Consider the following 13288-nt stretch of genomic DNA (forward strand, 5'->3'; position numbering starts at 1 on the left):
ACTATTGTCCACTTTAGTCCTAAGGGATTTCAGATTGTTCTTCCTGTGCCTGGCTTTCAATTGCCTTGCGCCCTTTTCATCCTTCCTCTCGGATCCTCGGTTTTCCCTCTCTGTCCTGTACTGACAGCCATCCCTCGCCATGGATTTCTCCAACCTTAAAGAGCAGGTCAGCAATATGACCTTGTATGACCTCAAGGCCGGTGTTCGCAAGGTCCAGAATGGTAAGTCTGCATCCCGGTTGGTCCGAGTACAGTCTGAACGAATCGAACCGGCGTGCATGCATTCATGGAAACTAACTTGACCGCCCCGTCATAGCCGTCATGAACTATACCGAGATGGAATCCAAGGTTCGTATGCCACCGCTCGCCTCTGCGCGAAAAGCTCCAGCTCGCCCGAGCATGGATTCGAGAAGACTAGGTGATACATTGCTTACACACGTCAGGTCCGGGAAGCTACAAACAATGAACCCTGGGGAGCCTCGACCACACTGATGCAAGACATTGCCAACGGAACACATAGCTAGTCGGTTCATGTCGCCTGATTTGGCCTGCGCCAATGCGCTGACCTTTTTATTACAGCCAATTGCTCAATGAGATCATGCCCCTCATTTACAAGCGATTCACCGACAAGGCCGCAGAGGAATGGCGACAGATATACAAGGTGGGATGCGCCTGGTCATTGATGGCGGAGGTGCAGCGGCTAACACACGATTTTTTTCTTCAAAAAAATAGAGTCTCCAGCTCCTCGAATTCCTTGTGAAGAACGGTTCCGAACGAGTAGTGGATGATGCACGATCCCACATGTCGCTGATACGGATGCTTCGGCAGTTCCACTATATTGATATGAATGGCAAGGATCAGGGTATCAATGTGCGCAACCGGTCCTCTGAATTAGTGAAGCTCCTGGGTGACGTCGATCAAATTCGCAATGAAAGAAAGAAGGCCAAGAACAACCGCAACAAGTTCAGCGGTTTCGAGGGTGGTATGGGTACCGGAGGTGGTATGTCTAGCTCGGGCCGTTATGGAGGCTTTGGCAGCGAAAGCATGGGATATGGTGGATACAGCGGCGGTGTCTTTGGTGATGGCGGTGGTTTCGGCGGGCAATCCGGCGGCGACTTCCAAGACGCTGGCCACCAGTCCAACCGCTTCGAAGAATATGATGAGTACGATGGGGCAGATGCCCCCGCGCGCCCTCGTGAGCCCGCCGCCAAGGCGAAGCCCCAAGCAAAGAAGCCCGAGCCAGCTCCTGCACCTGTAGCAGACCTTTTCGACTTTGGTGACGACGAGCCTGTCACCACCACAACATCCACCGCGGCCGGCAAGCAACCGGCTGGCAATGCTCTCAACATACTAGATCCCAACCCGGTCGATGACGATGACTTCGATGACTTCCAGTCCGCAACCCCGGCTATCCAGCCTACTCAGACTGCGTCTTCAAGCCAATTCGCCATCCCCCCTCCAGCTTCCACCGCCAGCACAACTTCCAACACTCAATTCGTTGCGCCTCAGCCAATCTCGGCCTCACAGGGCGCCAACATCAATGGCCTGGTTGGATTCACTTCGAGCACCCCTACTCCCTCCTCCAGCGGGATGGCCACTCCTATCTCTCAGATGGCCCCCATGCAGCAACAGAAGCTCTCTGGCTACCAAGCTGCCACACCCAACTATTTCACCTCCGTCAACGTGCCCCAGCATTCTGGGTCTTCTCACGCTGCCAAGCCCTCCATGTCCTCCGTGTCCACTCCCTCAGGCACAGCAAACAAGTCGGGCTTAGCAGCCGCCAAGAAGCCTACCACCGATGCCTTCGGTTCGTTGTGGTCGACTGCCAGTGCCAGCGCCGGCATCCAAAAGAACAACACCGGCACAAACAAGGGTCCCAACCTTGCCAGCATGGCCAAGGAAAAAGCCAGCGCCGGCATCTGGGGCGCCCCAGCCCCCTCCAGCGCCTCCTCTACGCCCAGCCAGTACCAGCACAAGCAACAATCCAGCTCGGCCTTTGATGATCTGCTCGGTTAATTCGCCAATGAAGCATTTTTGTCAATTCTTTGTTCTCCCGAGAACATGTTCGCTTTCGATATTTGCGATCTCGGGCTCCATGATTTTAGCATTCAGAAGTCCAAATTTGACTTGGTTTTTTTTTTGTTAAACTTTTTTCGACTGTTTTCGACTGTTTTGTTTTATATACTCCATTCCATCCTCGTTTGAATTCTTCTCCTGGGTTTGTACCTCCGTATATCTGCATTATAGCAGAGGAGGTTGTGAAACCTTTTTTTTTTGTTATGCTACGTAAAAGTCTGTTGTGTTGTCCCTTGCTACCACTCCGATACAATTTCCAGCAGCCTTTGATCTGAGAATCATGGTCTCCGCATATTCGGCGTCGTGCTAATGGAAGCGAGAGAAAAGACATATTGTCTATAGTGCTCATGAAGAATGGTACATTGAGAGTCCTAATCGACTCAAAAGCCTATACATGCAGCGGTCAAAGATGATTCTAGTCTCTTCAGAGAGATACTTTCATCTCATTCCTTCTAGAATCCTATTAAACGTCCGAACAGACGTTATTGCATTGGGATCTGAACTTGAATATGCCATATTGACCTCTTTCAAAGAGAGATATTATTATAACTGGGTAATTGAATGTATTTGAATAGGCATTATGCTGATGCTCATGCTGGTATAACGCCTGCGCTTAAGGGAGCTAGATACAGGTGAGGGAAGACAATAGGGGGGTTAATAAGAGAGATTGTGAGACAGAAGACAGAACAAGGAAGATGACAATATGGGAAGGGACTTTGGGGGGTGGGGGGTATGTAGTAAAAAAAAGGCATCTCGATCTCTTCACTCCCAAGGTTAGGTTTCCCCGACGTGTATGATTAGAAGACATGAATCGGAGTCGTGAAAAAGGGATGATATACGTTAATAAAGAGGAACATGCGGTGGGGAATAATGTATCGCGAGAAGATGTGTTGAAGGCTGGAAAAAGGTGGTTTCGGATCAGATGCAGCTGTCCGAAGAGTGTTTGTTTCAAGGAAACAATCCCTTTTGAAATTAGTTTTCGTAAGGGGTTCTTGATCGGGTGGGTGATCCATCAAGGACGTGTTTGATTGAAGCTTCAATCAAACAGCGCACCTAGCGAGCCAAGCCGGGGTTCTACGTTTGAGGTATACCCGGTCGTTGACAGGAAAGCGGAGGGTGCCAAGCTTCGTTGATCGGCTGTTGAGGCGCAACTTGAAACGGACAGGCCATCTCCCGTAGGTGACTTGTGCACGGAGCACCGCCAAGGGTTTGCATGGATCAAACAAAGCCATTCATGGCAGATGTTCGATTGGATCACGTCTTGGTCACCGTGTGGTTCGAGACAGTACCTGACGTAGGTTGAGATGCATCTACACTTTCCGTTGAGAGTGTAGCTGGGGTATTGCCATTGGTGCCTTTATTTTCAGACTGAGCATTCATGTCAATTGATGGCTGCTCAGTTTGTGTGGGCGTACATAGTTGTTCGGACTCGTTGGAATCCAGACTGACATCTGCGACCCCGGTAACCTCTGGGTTGGGTTCACCGTTCAGCGACGTCAAGCCCCCTTCGATGTCTCGCAAAAGACGCACAAACTCCTCTGGGACAAGGCCATTTTCTCCTGTCTTGGGATCCTCTGCGACCAACCAGCCTTGACCATGTCGGTATGAAACGTAGATTACCTGACCCTCGGTAAGAGGAAGTTCGTTCTCATGCTCTCGTGTGAAGTCGAAGAGCGCAACAGCCTTCCCATGCATCTCTTCATCCGGGCAGCCAACAGCAAACTGATAGTCTCTAGAGTATCGGTTTTCATCGGGAATATCATCCTCAGACTCGAAACCTGGGTCATGGTCGTAGTTTTGCTGGCCGCCTGCGCCGCTGGGACCCATGATTGAATACCGCCCTTCGTTTGCTGGATATGTGACATATTCCCCCCTTGGACCATCGCATGGTGTATTTCCATCATTCACATAGTAAGTCTCACTACCGTCGGCATTGATGCCAACAAGCATGCCGCGTTCATTATTTCCTGCCTGGCCAGTACCCGACATGACCCTCTCATCTACAAGACCATTCATGTCGGAGGGCTTTTTGCGATGGCGCGAGGTCACAACTGGGCTATGCAAGTCTTCATCCTCGCTATATGGTGGTCCATCCCCAAAAGACATTGCTGGCAACTGTTGATGAACAAGACTAATCTGAGGCTCCATGCCAGGTTGACCTGTCGACCATCCTCGCGATGTATCCCACGAAGGTGGCGGGTCAGAGAGACGTCGATGTTCACTTGCTGGCGTAGAGACCCCAGAGGCGCGAGGGGGAGGAGGCCCGTAATGAAGAGGATGGGTAGACGGGTAGGCGAAGTCGCGTACAAGCGCATATGGAAGGCTGGTATGGAAGATTGGGAAGACATGGGAGCCTGGGCGCGAGCGATTTTGTGATGCGAATGAAACGCTGGAATAAGTGGAGAGCCGATCTTTTGGAATCGTCGATGACCGTTTCACCGTGCCATCGGTGAGGATGGGTGGTAAAACCGACAGATTGTTTGTGGACAGAGGGTTCTGCTGTGAAGCCGGAGAGGACATCATGGTTGACATGGGGAGAGACCCAAGATTGGGTTCAGAATGAAGAATAGCGGATCGGATGTTAGCAAGAGAAATGTGGGGTTGTTCATCGGTCGCGTGGTTGGCGCTCTAGTTTCGCATTGCGATTGATCCAGCCCCGTCAATGGAATTTGCAGTCACAGCTAGCGAGTAACCCTTGCCCAAACAAGGGAGGTATTATGTTGTGATTGGAGATTGAGGAGATATTGAGTTCAGGTACGATGCAGCAAGCGCCAAGTCGTAATAAGTCAAAACCAAAATTGGAGGTGTTGCTTATTTCAACAGCAGTCCTTGGGATGTCAAGCTTCTTGAGAAAAGATGCTATCCCAAGGGGCTCCGGGGTGGACGGTGACTGGGTAATCGGCAAACGACACGAGGGGAGGGGGGGGCAAATGTGGCCCGAGTGGAACGCCGAACCGCGACGGGGAAGATCTCACGATGCGATATGATCAATGAAACCCAAGTTTGCAAGGTTCGCGCAGTAGATTATCGATCCAAGGATTAGACCGGCGAAACCGAGACCGTTACTCCAGCCGTTTGTCTTGCGATCTCGAGGGCAGGGAGTTGCTAAATATAGCAGAAACTGCAGAAAAGGGCCAATGTCAGATACAAATGTAACGGAGGCACAGCGCTTATGCGGAAAAGATTGTGTAAACCGCACGGTGACAAGGATTCGGTCAAGGCCACATGGAAAACATAGGATTTGGGGGAGAAATAGGCTTGCAAGTGAACGGAGATTGCCCATACCTGTATGGCTGAACTGGAGTAATGATCAGCGCGTAGTTGGTTTTGGAGTCGGGGAAGTCGCTGTTGGTTATCCGACAAGGGGGGTTGCCGACATAGATCCAAAACAAACAGAACAGCAGGAATCAGCCTATATGCAAGACACCCGCTCAAGAGTCACAAAGTTGGCCGTGTGTGAAGGGTGAAGCTTGAACCCTCGAGAGAGTCACGTGTAACCCAGTCTTAGCGCGTTTCAGGTCTGGTTTCGTCTATTCCCTTTTTGGGGGGGCGCTCTATCAAAGACTACCCCATTGTACTCCGTATCCATGTTCCACTTTGCAATGTCGTCATCTACATTGATGGGCCATCCTCAGATCATGTTCCAGTCTCTACAAAAGGAGAAAATGGGCCATCTCTTTCAGAAGCTCTGTTGCATTGTCCTATCTTGACTGTCTCGGTCCTTTCAACCCTCCAGTTCACGTGGGCTGGCTTCCGAACATAAATACCGTGCTTGTTCTGGTCACCCAATCTGTCACGGTGAGTGTTTGGGGGGCAGTCCCTGTTGCAGCCCCTGTTGCAGCTAGCGATGTGATGAAAGTGGTCCTAGATGGAGAGGATTGGGGACCGTAGAGTGCGTTGAACTGCGAGGGTATCGCAGCTTTGTTGAGATCTTGCTCACTTTCAAATTCGCCCTTCGTTGCTTGCTTGTTGATTTTGTTCACCACATCAACTTCCATGCAAGTGGTGTAGATCTCAGCTTTTCCGTTGGGATAAGTGGGATCAACGCCCGCAGCAGTGGGCCAGTCCCACACCCAATAGAGTGTGTAAGGCTTCCCACTAGGAGCATTGGAAGGCAACTGAATATCCTGCTGGCACCAGAGGTCTGCTCCCATCAGCTGGCTTGCTGTGTGGGTATATTTTGCTTGTCGGGTCCCCGAGATCTCGCCTCCGTTGATTTGGTAGCAACGACCATCGTCGAAGTTCTGCACTGACAGAAGTACACCCCGTCCGTCTCCTCCAGTTCCATCTTGAGTCCAAGCTCCATGGACATCAAGGAACTTTTCGCCCACCTTGGGCTGTGTGGTGCCATAAACATAAACAAATCCTCGGTTCGCGGGCTTTCCGGGTTGGTTTTGAGGGAGTGTCACATGGCCGTTTTCTTGGAAGCGCAGGGCAATCGCGGCGCCAGCGCCAGCTTCAAGTCGGGGACTTCCATCAGACTGGGTTTGATCCTGCTGAGTGTCCTTGCACATCTTGTCAATTGGCAGAATCTGAGTCACATTTGCTCTTGTGTTGGGTGGAACCAAGTAGGTCATTGTGGTGTCGCTGAATCCAGATGTCGTGCGCAGGTAATTGCCTCGTGGGTATCCTGGAGTACCGACAAATGTTCCATTTGGAGCAATGAGCGTGAGCTCTTCCACCCAAGAATGAGCGTGGCTTGGGGTGTACAGAGCAAGGAGTGCCACCAAGTTGATGATCAACATCATGATGGAATTTTTCGAGGTCAACGAGTGTAGAATTCAACCTGGGGGACTCGGAAAAGACGTCGACCGGCGGCGTCAACTCGAATAGATATTGCAGGATTGCTTTTTTGAACATAAGAAATATGGAACACAGGTGGGATTGTTTTGCGCGGGAATTGCCGTATTTATTGAGTGCAGAGGATCCAGGTCGAAGGCAGTAACAATGGGCTTTGTTAACAATAAGATCATTGAGATGAGGGCAATAGCTAGATGTGAATAGACAAAGGGTTGCCTTTCACAAATCATAGTCCCAGGCCACCATGAGAATAAAAATAAGAATGGGCTACAAAGGTCACACCTAACGAAACATTAAACAGTCGTCCGACTGCAATCTTTCTACCTTGGGATCTTCGCGCCTAATTGGAAAGGCTCTAAACCTGACACAATCATCGTCATTGTCATGATCGAAATCGTCTGTTAATAGACCGAGATCTCAGTCCCATACCACAGATTCCGAAGAAAGCATGACCTGGGGGCAACGATTGGGTGCGATGTCTCGATTCTCGGGACAATATGATTAGAGTCATTGATACATTGATATTTTGAGACATGTCCAGTCCCGCTCCTGGCGCGTAGCCGTCTGGCATCTGCATCATGTTTGATCTTATTATGTCGCGAGTCTGCAGATTGGTCCAGCGAGCACGGTGATTGGCTACTTTGGGAACCCCTGAGCGCTTCGCCGTCGGAGAGTAGATTAGTGAAAAGAAAAAAGAAAAATAGAAACCCTGGACTGTGTGAAGGAGAGGGCTGTTGTTTTGGCGCTTTAATTTCCCTGAAGATTGTTCTGTTTGCATTTCAATTCACCTGACCGCGGGTCTATGGTGCACCTCTCCTTCCCAGGCGATTTCTCCCACCTCCTTGCCTCCAGGGATTGCCTACACCGGTTGCCAGACTTGCCATACGGTGTAGGTCGTCATGTTGTCATATTGTCATATTGTCATATTACTTTTACAAATGAGAGGCTGCTATGCCACCTACACCACGGGATAGGGGGACGTGAGAAGGGTTGCCAGTGGCTTCCTACACCGGAGCAGATTACCGTACTCGGGACTCACCATCTTATCTTCCCCCGTTTTTCGCTTGGCAAGCTCGGCTACCGAGTTTATTATGGATATATGGAGTCTACACCGGATCAACCGGAGGAGATGATTTGACTCGAGTTATCAGATTTTTATCAGATTTCTCCGGTGCTCCACCCGGTGGGTTCCATCTCCCTGGCAGGACACAGGTTGGTGGACTCTTTTTCGACACGGACTCGCAGATTGGATGCCCACTTACCTCTTCTTACTTTCCTGTTCAGACTAAGGGCCGCATGGCTGACGTGGACGGAATAAACCGTCTCACGGTGTTTTTCTGTTACCGGGTCAAGTAACCCTGGACAAAACAAGTGGATCCGGTTGCTCTGTTCTCTCCCACATTTTTTTTTCGTGTACGGAGTAGCAAGCACATTCAGCATACAAGCTCGAGATCTGGGATGATCCCGATGAGAGAGTCATCCCTCGATTCACTGTATAAGCGATAGTTGATACACCGTCTGTCGTTATCCGCATGGCTCTACTTAAAAGATCGACATGCAGATGGAAAACGAAAAGGATCAAAGCCCGTGCATCCGATAGCTCCAGCTTTGTTTGATGGCCTTATTAAAGCCAGCCAAGGTCCCGACTTGTATCGCATACCATGCGTTTACACCATCCTCGTAGTCTGTGTAGTATGGCATCCTACCTGCATTTACCCATATGTAACTACCTAAGGGATACGCAATATGATTTCGATGAGATCATGTCATACAGTGTCGTCCTGCAAGTTCTGGATTATTGAATGTGGCAGCCTGAATGGGGATCCTGACGTGGGGGGGTAAGAAGAACTTTGAAGGCAAGACTCCAGGGACCGGCTGATTATTGTTCTACGCATTGTTCTTACGTCTCGACTATCTCGTAAATTACTCTCTCGCTTCTCCGACTTCTTTGGAAACCCGAACAAAATCCCCACCGGTTGGTGGCTTGGCAACCCGTTTGTCGGCGATACTTATTTCCAGTCGCGATTTCGGGCAACTATTATTTTACCTCAGGGGTCCTGCTGCTTTTTCCTTTTACGACCTCCAATTCCAAGGGCTGTGCCTTGAATTTCTCTGCTATTCTTCTCGGTATGTATTTTTTTCTGCCTCCCATGGAATACTTTGGGAGCGTTTCAACTAACACAGGGGAAAAAAAGCCCTTCGTGGAACTGCCAGTCCCTGAACACCGACTCGTGCAGCCCACATGCGGTCCAACAACTAGGTCCTGACACAAGATATTTTGCTTTGGATTGGTTTTGGTGTGAAATATCATCCCGCGACGGCTTTTCTCGCAGGTTTTGGTCCCTGCGGACCGTCTTCAACCCCCCAACGCCTTCAACAGACGTCCTCACCGCTTCCTTTGCGACCCCGTCACCATGGCTACCTCGTTTATCTCTAAACGCCTTCGCTCAACCGAGGAAGAGCGCGAAACCCAACCTAGCTGGATTCGGCGTCAGATCGTGACAGGCCTTCAGTTTATCTCTCGTCGTGCCTGTGTGCACCCCATCCACACCCTCGTCGTGATTGCCATCCTTGCTAGTACTACCTATGTGGGTCTTCTCGAGGGCAGTCTGCTGGATACCAGCAAGGACCCCCGAAGTGTCGCAGGACAAGTCGACACCGATGCCCTTCTCCAGGGTAGTCGTAACCTCCGCCTCGGAGAGTCAACTTCGTGGAAGTGGCAGGTGGAAGACGCCTGGACTGACTCCCAGGTGAGTTGATTTCTTTCTCTATGACCGTTGCGATTCCAGACTAACCCACAATTCCAGACCGAGAAGCCTACTGCTCAGCACCTGGCGCTGACAACCCTTATTTTCCCCGATTCCACCTCTAACTCTGCTTCAACTGCTCCCCAAGTTGATGATGTCCCAATCCCTGGCAATGTCTCCGCTAGCTTGGTGCCCTACACCCCGAATCTCTTTTCGCAATTCACCAATGACGCTTCCCTAGCCTATACCGTTCCCTTTGACCAAGTCTCGGAACTTTTGAAGGCTGTGCAGGAGATCCCCAACCCGTCCACAGACGAGGACGAGGAGGAATCCAAGAAGTGGATCATGAGAGCTGCTCGCGGCCCGGCCTACGGATCCCGCAGAGCCGTGAAACTCTGGATTGCCGATGCATGGAATTCCTTCGTTGATTTGATCAAGCACGCAGAAACCATTGACATTGTCATCATGGCTCTGGGCTACATCTCGATGCACCTGAGCTTCGTATCTCTTTTCTTCTCGATGCGAAGACTGGGCTCCAACTTTTGGCTCGCGGCTACTGTGCTTCTGTCTGGCTCCTTTGCCTTCCTTTTCGGTTTGCACGTGACCACTAGACTCGGTGTGCCTATCAACCTGCTCTTGCTCTCCGAAGGTCTCCCATTCCTGGTTGTGACCATTGGCTTTGAGAAGCCAATCATGTTCACTCGGGCCGTTCTCAAGGCTTCTGTGGATAATCGACGAGCCCGTCCCGGTGCTGCCCCCCGTCCTCTGGCCTCGAGCACCCCGAGATCCATCCAGGAGTCCATTGCAGCTGCTATCAAGGATCAAGGCTTCGAGATCGTCCAGCACTACTGCATTGAGATTGGCTTGTTGGCCTTGGGTGCGGCCTCTGGCGTTCAAGGTGGACTCCAGCAGTTCTGCTTCCTCGCAGCATTGATCTTGTTCTTTGATTGCGTGCTTCTCTTCACTTTCTACACCACCATTCTCTGCATCAAGCTTGAGATCACTCGGATCAAGCGTCACGTGGCGCTGCGCAAGGCTTTGGAGGAGGATGGTATTACCCACAGTGTCGCTGAGAATGTCGCATCCAGCAATGACTGGCCAAGTGCCGGATCTGGCAGCAATGAGGCAGACACAAGCATCTTTGGACGTAAGATCAAGTCCAGCAATGTTCGCCGTTTCAAGATTCTGATGGTTGGTGGTCTGATCTTGGTCAATGTCGTGAACATGTCAGCCATTCCTTTCCGCAACACCGGCAACGGTGGTTTGCTCTCTCGTTTCTCTAGTGTCCTGTCTCCTACCCCAATTGATCCTTTCAAGGTGGCAGAGAATGGCCTGGATGCTGTCTATGTTGCTGCCAAGAGCCAGAAGCAGGAGACGATTGTTACCATTCTTTCGCCGATCAAGTACAAGCTGGAGTACCCTTCCATTCACTATGCAGCCCCTACCGACTCTGGCTCGTTTGAAATCGAGTATACCGATCAGTTCTTGGATGCTGTTGGTGGCAAGGTTCTCGAAAGTCTGCTCAAGAGTGTGGAGGATCCTATCATCAGCAAGTGGATTATCGCCGCTCTGACTCTCAGCATCATTCTCAATGGCTATCTTTTCAATGCTGCCCGTTGGAGCATCAAGGATCCGGAGGCCGCCCCCGCTCCTTTCGTGGAGCCCGAGGCACCAAAGGTTTATCCCAAATTCGAACCCAATGAGCAAACGTCAAACCGTACCCCAGAGGAATGCGAGGCACTGCTCAAGCAAAAGCGCGCCCCCATGCTTACTGATGAGGAGCTAGTTGATCTTTCTCTCCGAGGAAAGCTTCCTGGTTATGCACTCGAGAAGTCCATGGAGGATGAGAATCTGATGAGCCGTGTTGATGCCTTTACTCGTGCTGTGAAGATCCGCAGATCTGTGGTCTCCCGGACTCCTGCTACCTCTGCCATCACGTCCATTTTGGAATCATCCAAGCTCCCCTACAAGGGTTACAACTACGGTCTGGTCCACGGTGCTTGCTGTGAAAACGTTATTGGTTACTTGCCCCTTCCTCTCGGTGTTGCTGGTCCCATCAATATCGATGGTCAAAATTACTTCATTCCTATGGCCACTACCGAGGGTGTCTTGGTTGCTAGCACGAGTCGTGGCTCCAAGGCCATCAATGCCGGTGGCGGTGCCGTGACTGTCTTGACTGGTGATGGTATGACCCGTGGTCCTTGTGTGACTTTCCCGACCCTGGCTCGGGCTGCCGCTGCCAAGGTCTGGATTGATTCCGAGGAAGGTCGGAGTATCATCACTGCCGCTTTCAACTCGACCAGTCGCTTTGCTCGTCTCCAGAGTCTTAAGACTGCCCTTGCCGGAACTTACTTGTACATTCGCTTCAAGACCACTACTGGTGATGCTATGGGTATGAACATGATCTCCAAGGGTTGTGAGAAGGCTCTGGATGTCATGTCTAAGGACTGTGGCTTCGATGACATGTCTATCATTTCGCTCTCTGGCAACTTCTGCACTGACAAGAAGTCTGCTGCAATCAACTGGACCGATGGACGTGGTAAGTCCGTTGTGGCAGAGGCTATCATTCCTGGCGATATTGTCAAGAGTGTTCTTAAGAGCGACGTCAATGCGCTCGTTGAGCTGAACGTTAGCAAGAACTTGATTGGAAGTGCAATGGCAGGCAGCTTAGGTGGATTCAACGCCCATGCCTCTAACATTGTGTCTGCTATTTTCCTCGCTACGGGTCAGGATCCTGCCCAAAACGTGGAGAGCAGCAGTTGTATTACAACCATGAAGAAGTAAGCACCCCATCTCCATCATTTACCCCTTTTTGATCGTCGATGCTAACCCCGCACAGCAACAACGGCAACCTCCAAATCGCTGTATCAATGCCTTCTATTGAAGTCGGTACTATCGGTGGTGGTACCATCCTTGAGGCCCAAGGAGCCATGCTGGACCTTCTGGGTGTCCGCGGCGCTCACGCAACCTCCCCCGGTGAGAACGCACGCCAACTGTCTCGTATCATTGCTGCCTCCGTTCTCGCCGGTGAGCTCAGCCTGTGCGCTGCGCTCGCCGCCGGTCATCTCGTCAAGGCCCACATGGCCCACAACCGTAGCGCGGCCCCCACGCGGTCCTCGACCCCGGTGTCTTCTGCCGTCGGCGCCGCTCGCGGCCTTTCCATGACCTCCAAATAAATGATGACATGACCAGATCCTCCTGGCCCTCAGCTGTGTGGGCCAATGTATATTTGTGGCCCTATGTGCCCATGATTCTCCCGATACCATTCTCTTCCGATGCAGACCTTTCGGTGTTGCACATCGCCCTGTTCTTTGCCCCCTGTATCATCATGGGAGACCTTCTCGTCTGGCCAGCGATGATTTGTCAATACTGGCCTGTCCGGAGATCGGATATTGTCGGTGACCTTTCTGCCTGTCAGTGGATCAACATGATCCCTAATGAAGCCAACCGAAGGGATACCCTTGGGAGCTCCAAAATCAACGCTTCAAAACATTTGAGCGGGTATTGAAGTTGTTGCTGTGTACTTAGTGTCTCGGTGTTTGTTTTACCTATAGATATGACCGAAAGAATTCAATTGTTTTCCAGCCGATATCGCTCTACAGCGTACGGAGTACTCCGTACTCCGTGCTCCGTACATACTCCATAAAAGGGTGGGACAGCTTCGGG

General features: G+C 51.1%; 4 protein-coding genes across 4 annotated transcripts; 2 read left to right on the forward strand and 2 right to left on the reverse strand.

The window, feature by feature from the left end:
* Positions 1 to 139: 139 nt before the first annotated feature.
* N7457_008339 (ENTH domain-containing protein) lies at positions 140 to 2015 on the forward strand (the record flags this gene model as incomplete). The annotated part of the gene is made up of 5 exons (XM_057179382.1): positions 140 to 221; positions 316 to 347; positions 443 to 522; positions 579 to 660; positions 732 to 2015. 5 exons carry the CDS (start codon positions 140 to 142, stop codon positions 2013 to 2015), a joined length of 1560 nt encoding a protein of 519 aa, XP_057027768.1.
* Positions 2016 to 3329: 1314 nt separating this feature from the next.
* N7457_008340 (adaptor protein NBP2) lies at positions 3330 to 4598 on the reverse strand (the record flags this gene model as incomplete). Its single annotated transcript, XM_057179383.1, has 1 exon — positions 3330 to 4598. The coding sequence occupies one exon, from the start codon at positions 4596 to 4598 to the stop codon at positions 3330 to 3332; it is 1269 nt and encodes a 422-aa protein (XP_057027769.1).
* A 1214-nt stretch (positions 4599 to 5812) lies between these two features.
* On the reverse strand, positions 5813 to 6823 carry N7457_008341 (uncharacterized protein; the record flags this gene model as incomplete). The annotated part of the gene is made up of 1 exon (XM_057179384.1): positions 5813 to 6823. One exon carries the CDS (start codon positions 6821 to 6823, stop codon positions 5813 to 5815), a length of 1011 nt encoding a protein of 336 aa, XP_057027770.1.
* A 2466-nt stretch (positions 6824 to 9289) lies between these two features.
* hmg1 (HMG-CoA reductase) lies at positions 9290 to 12798 on the forward strand (the record flags this gene model as incomplete). The annotated part of the gene is made up of 3 exons (XM_057179385.1): positions 9290 to 9625; positions 9683 to 12402; positions 12462 to 12798. 3 exons carry the CDS (start codon positions 9290 to 9292, stop codon positions 12796 to 12798), a joined length of 3393 nt encoding a protein of 1130 aa, XP_057027771.1.
* Positions 12799 to 13288: the final 490 nt, after the last annotated feature.

This window comes from Penicillium paradoxum, assembly GCF_028828445.1.
Source record: "Penicillium paradoxum strain IBT 22861 chromosome Unknown utg000007l_segment0_segment0, whole genome shotgun sequence".
Classification (NCBI taxonomy): domain Eukaryota; kingdom Fungi; phylum Ascomycota; class Eurotiomycetes; order Eurotiales; family Aspergillaceae; genus Penicillium; species Penicillium paradoxum.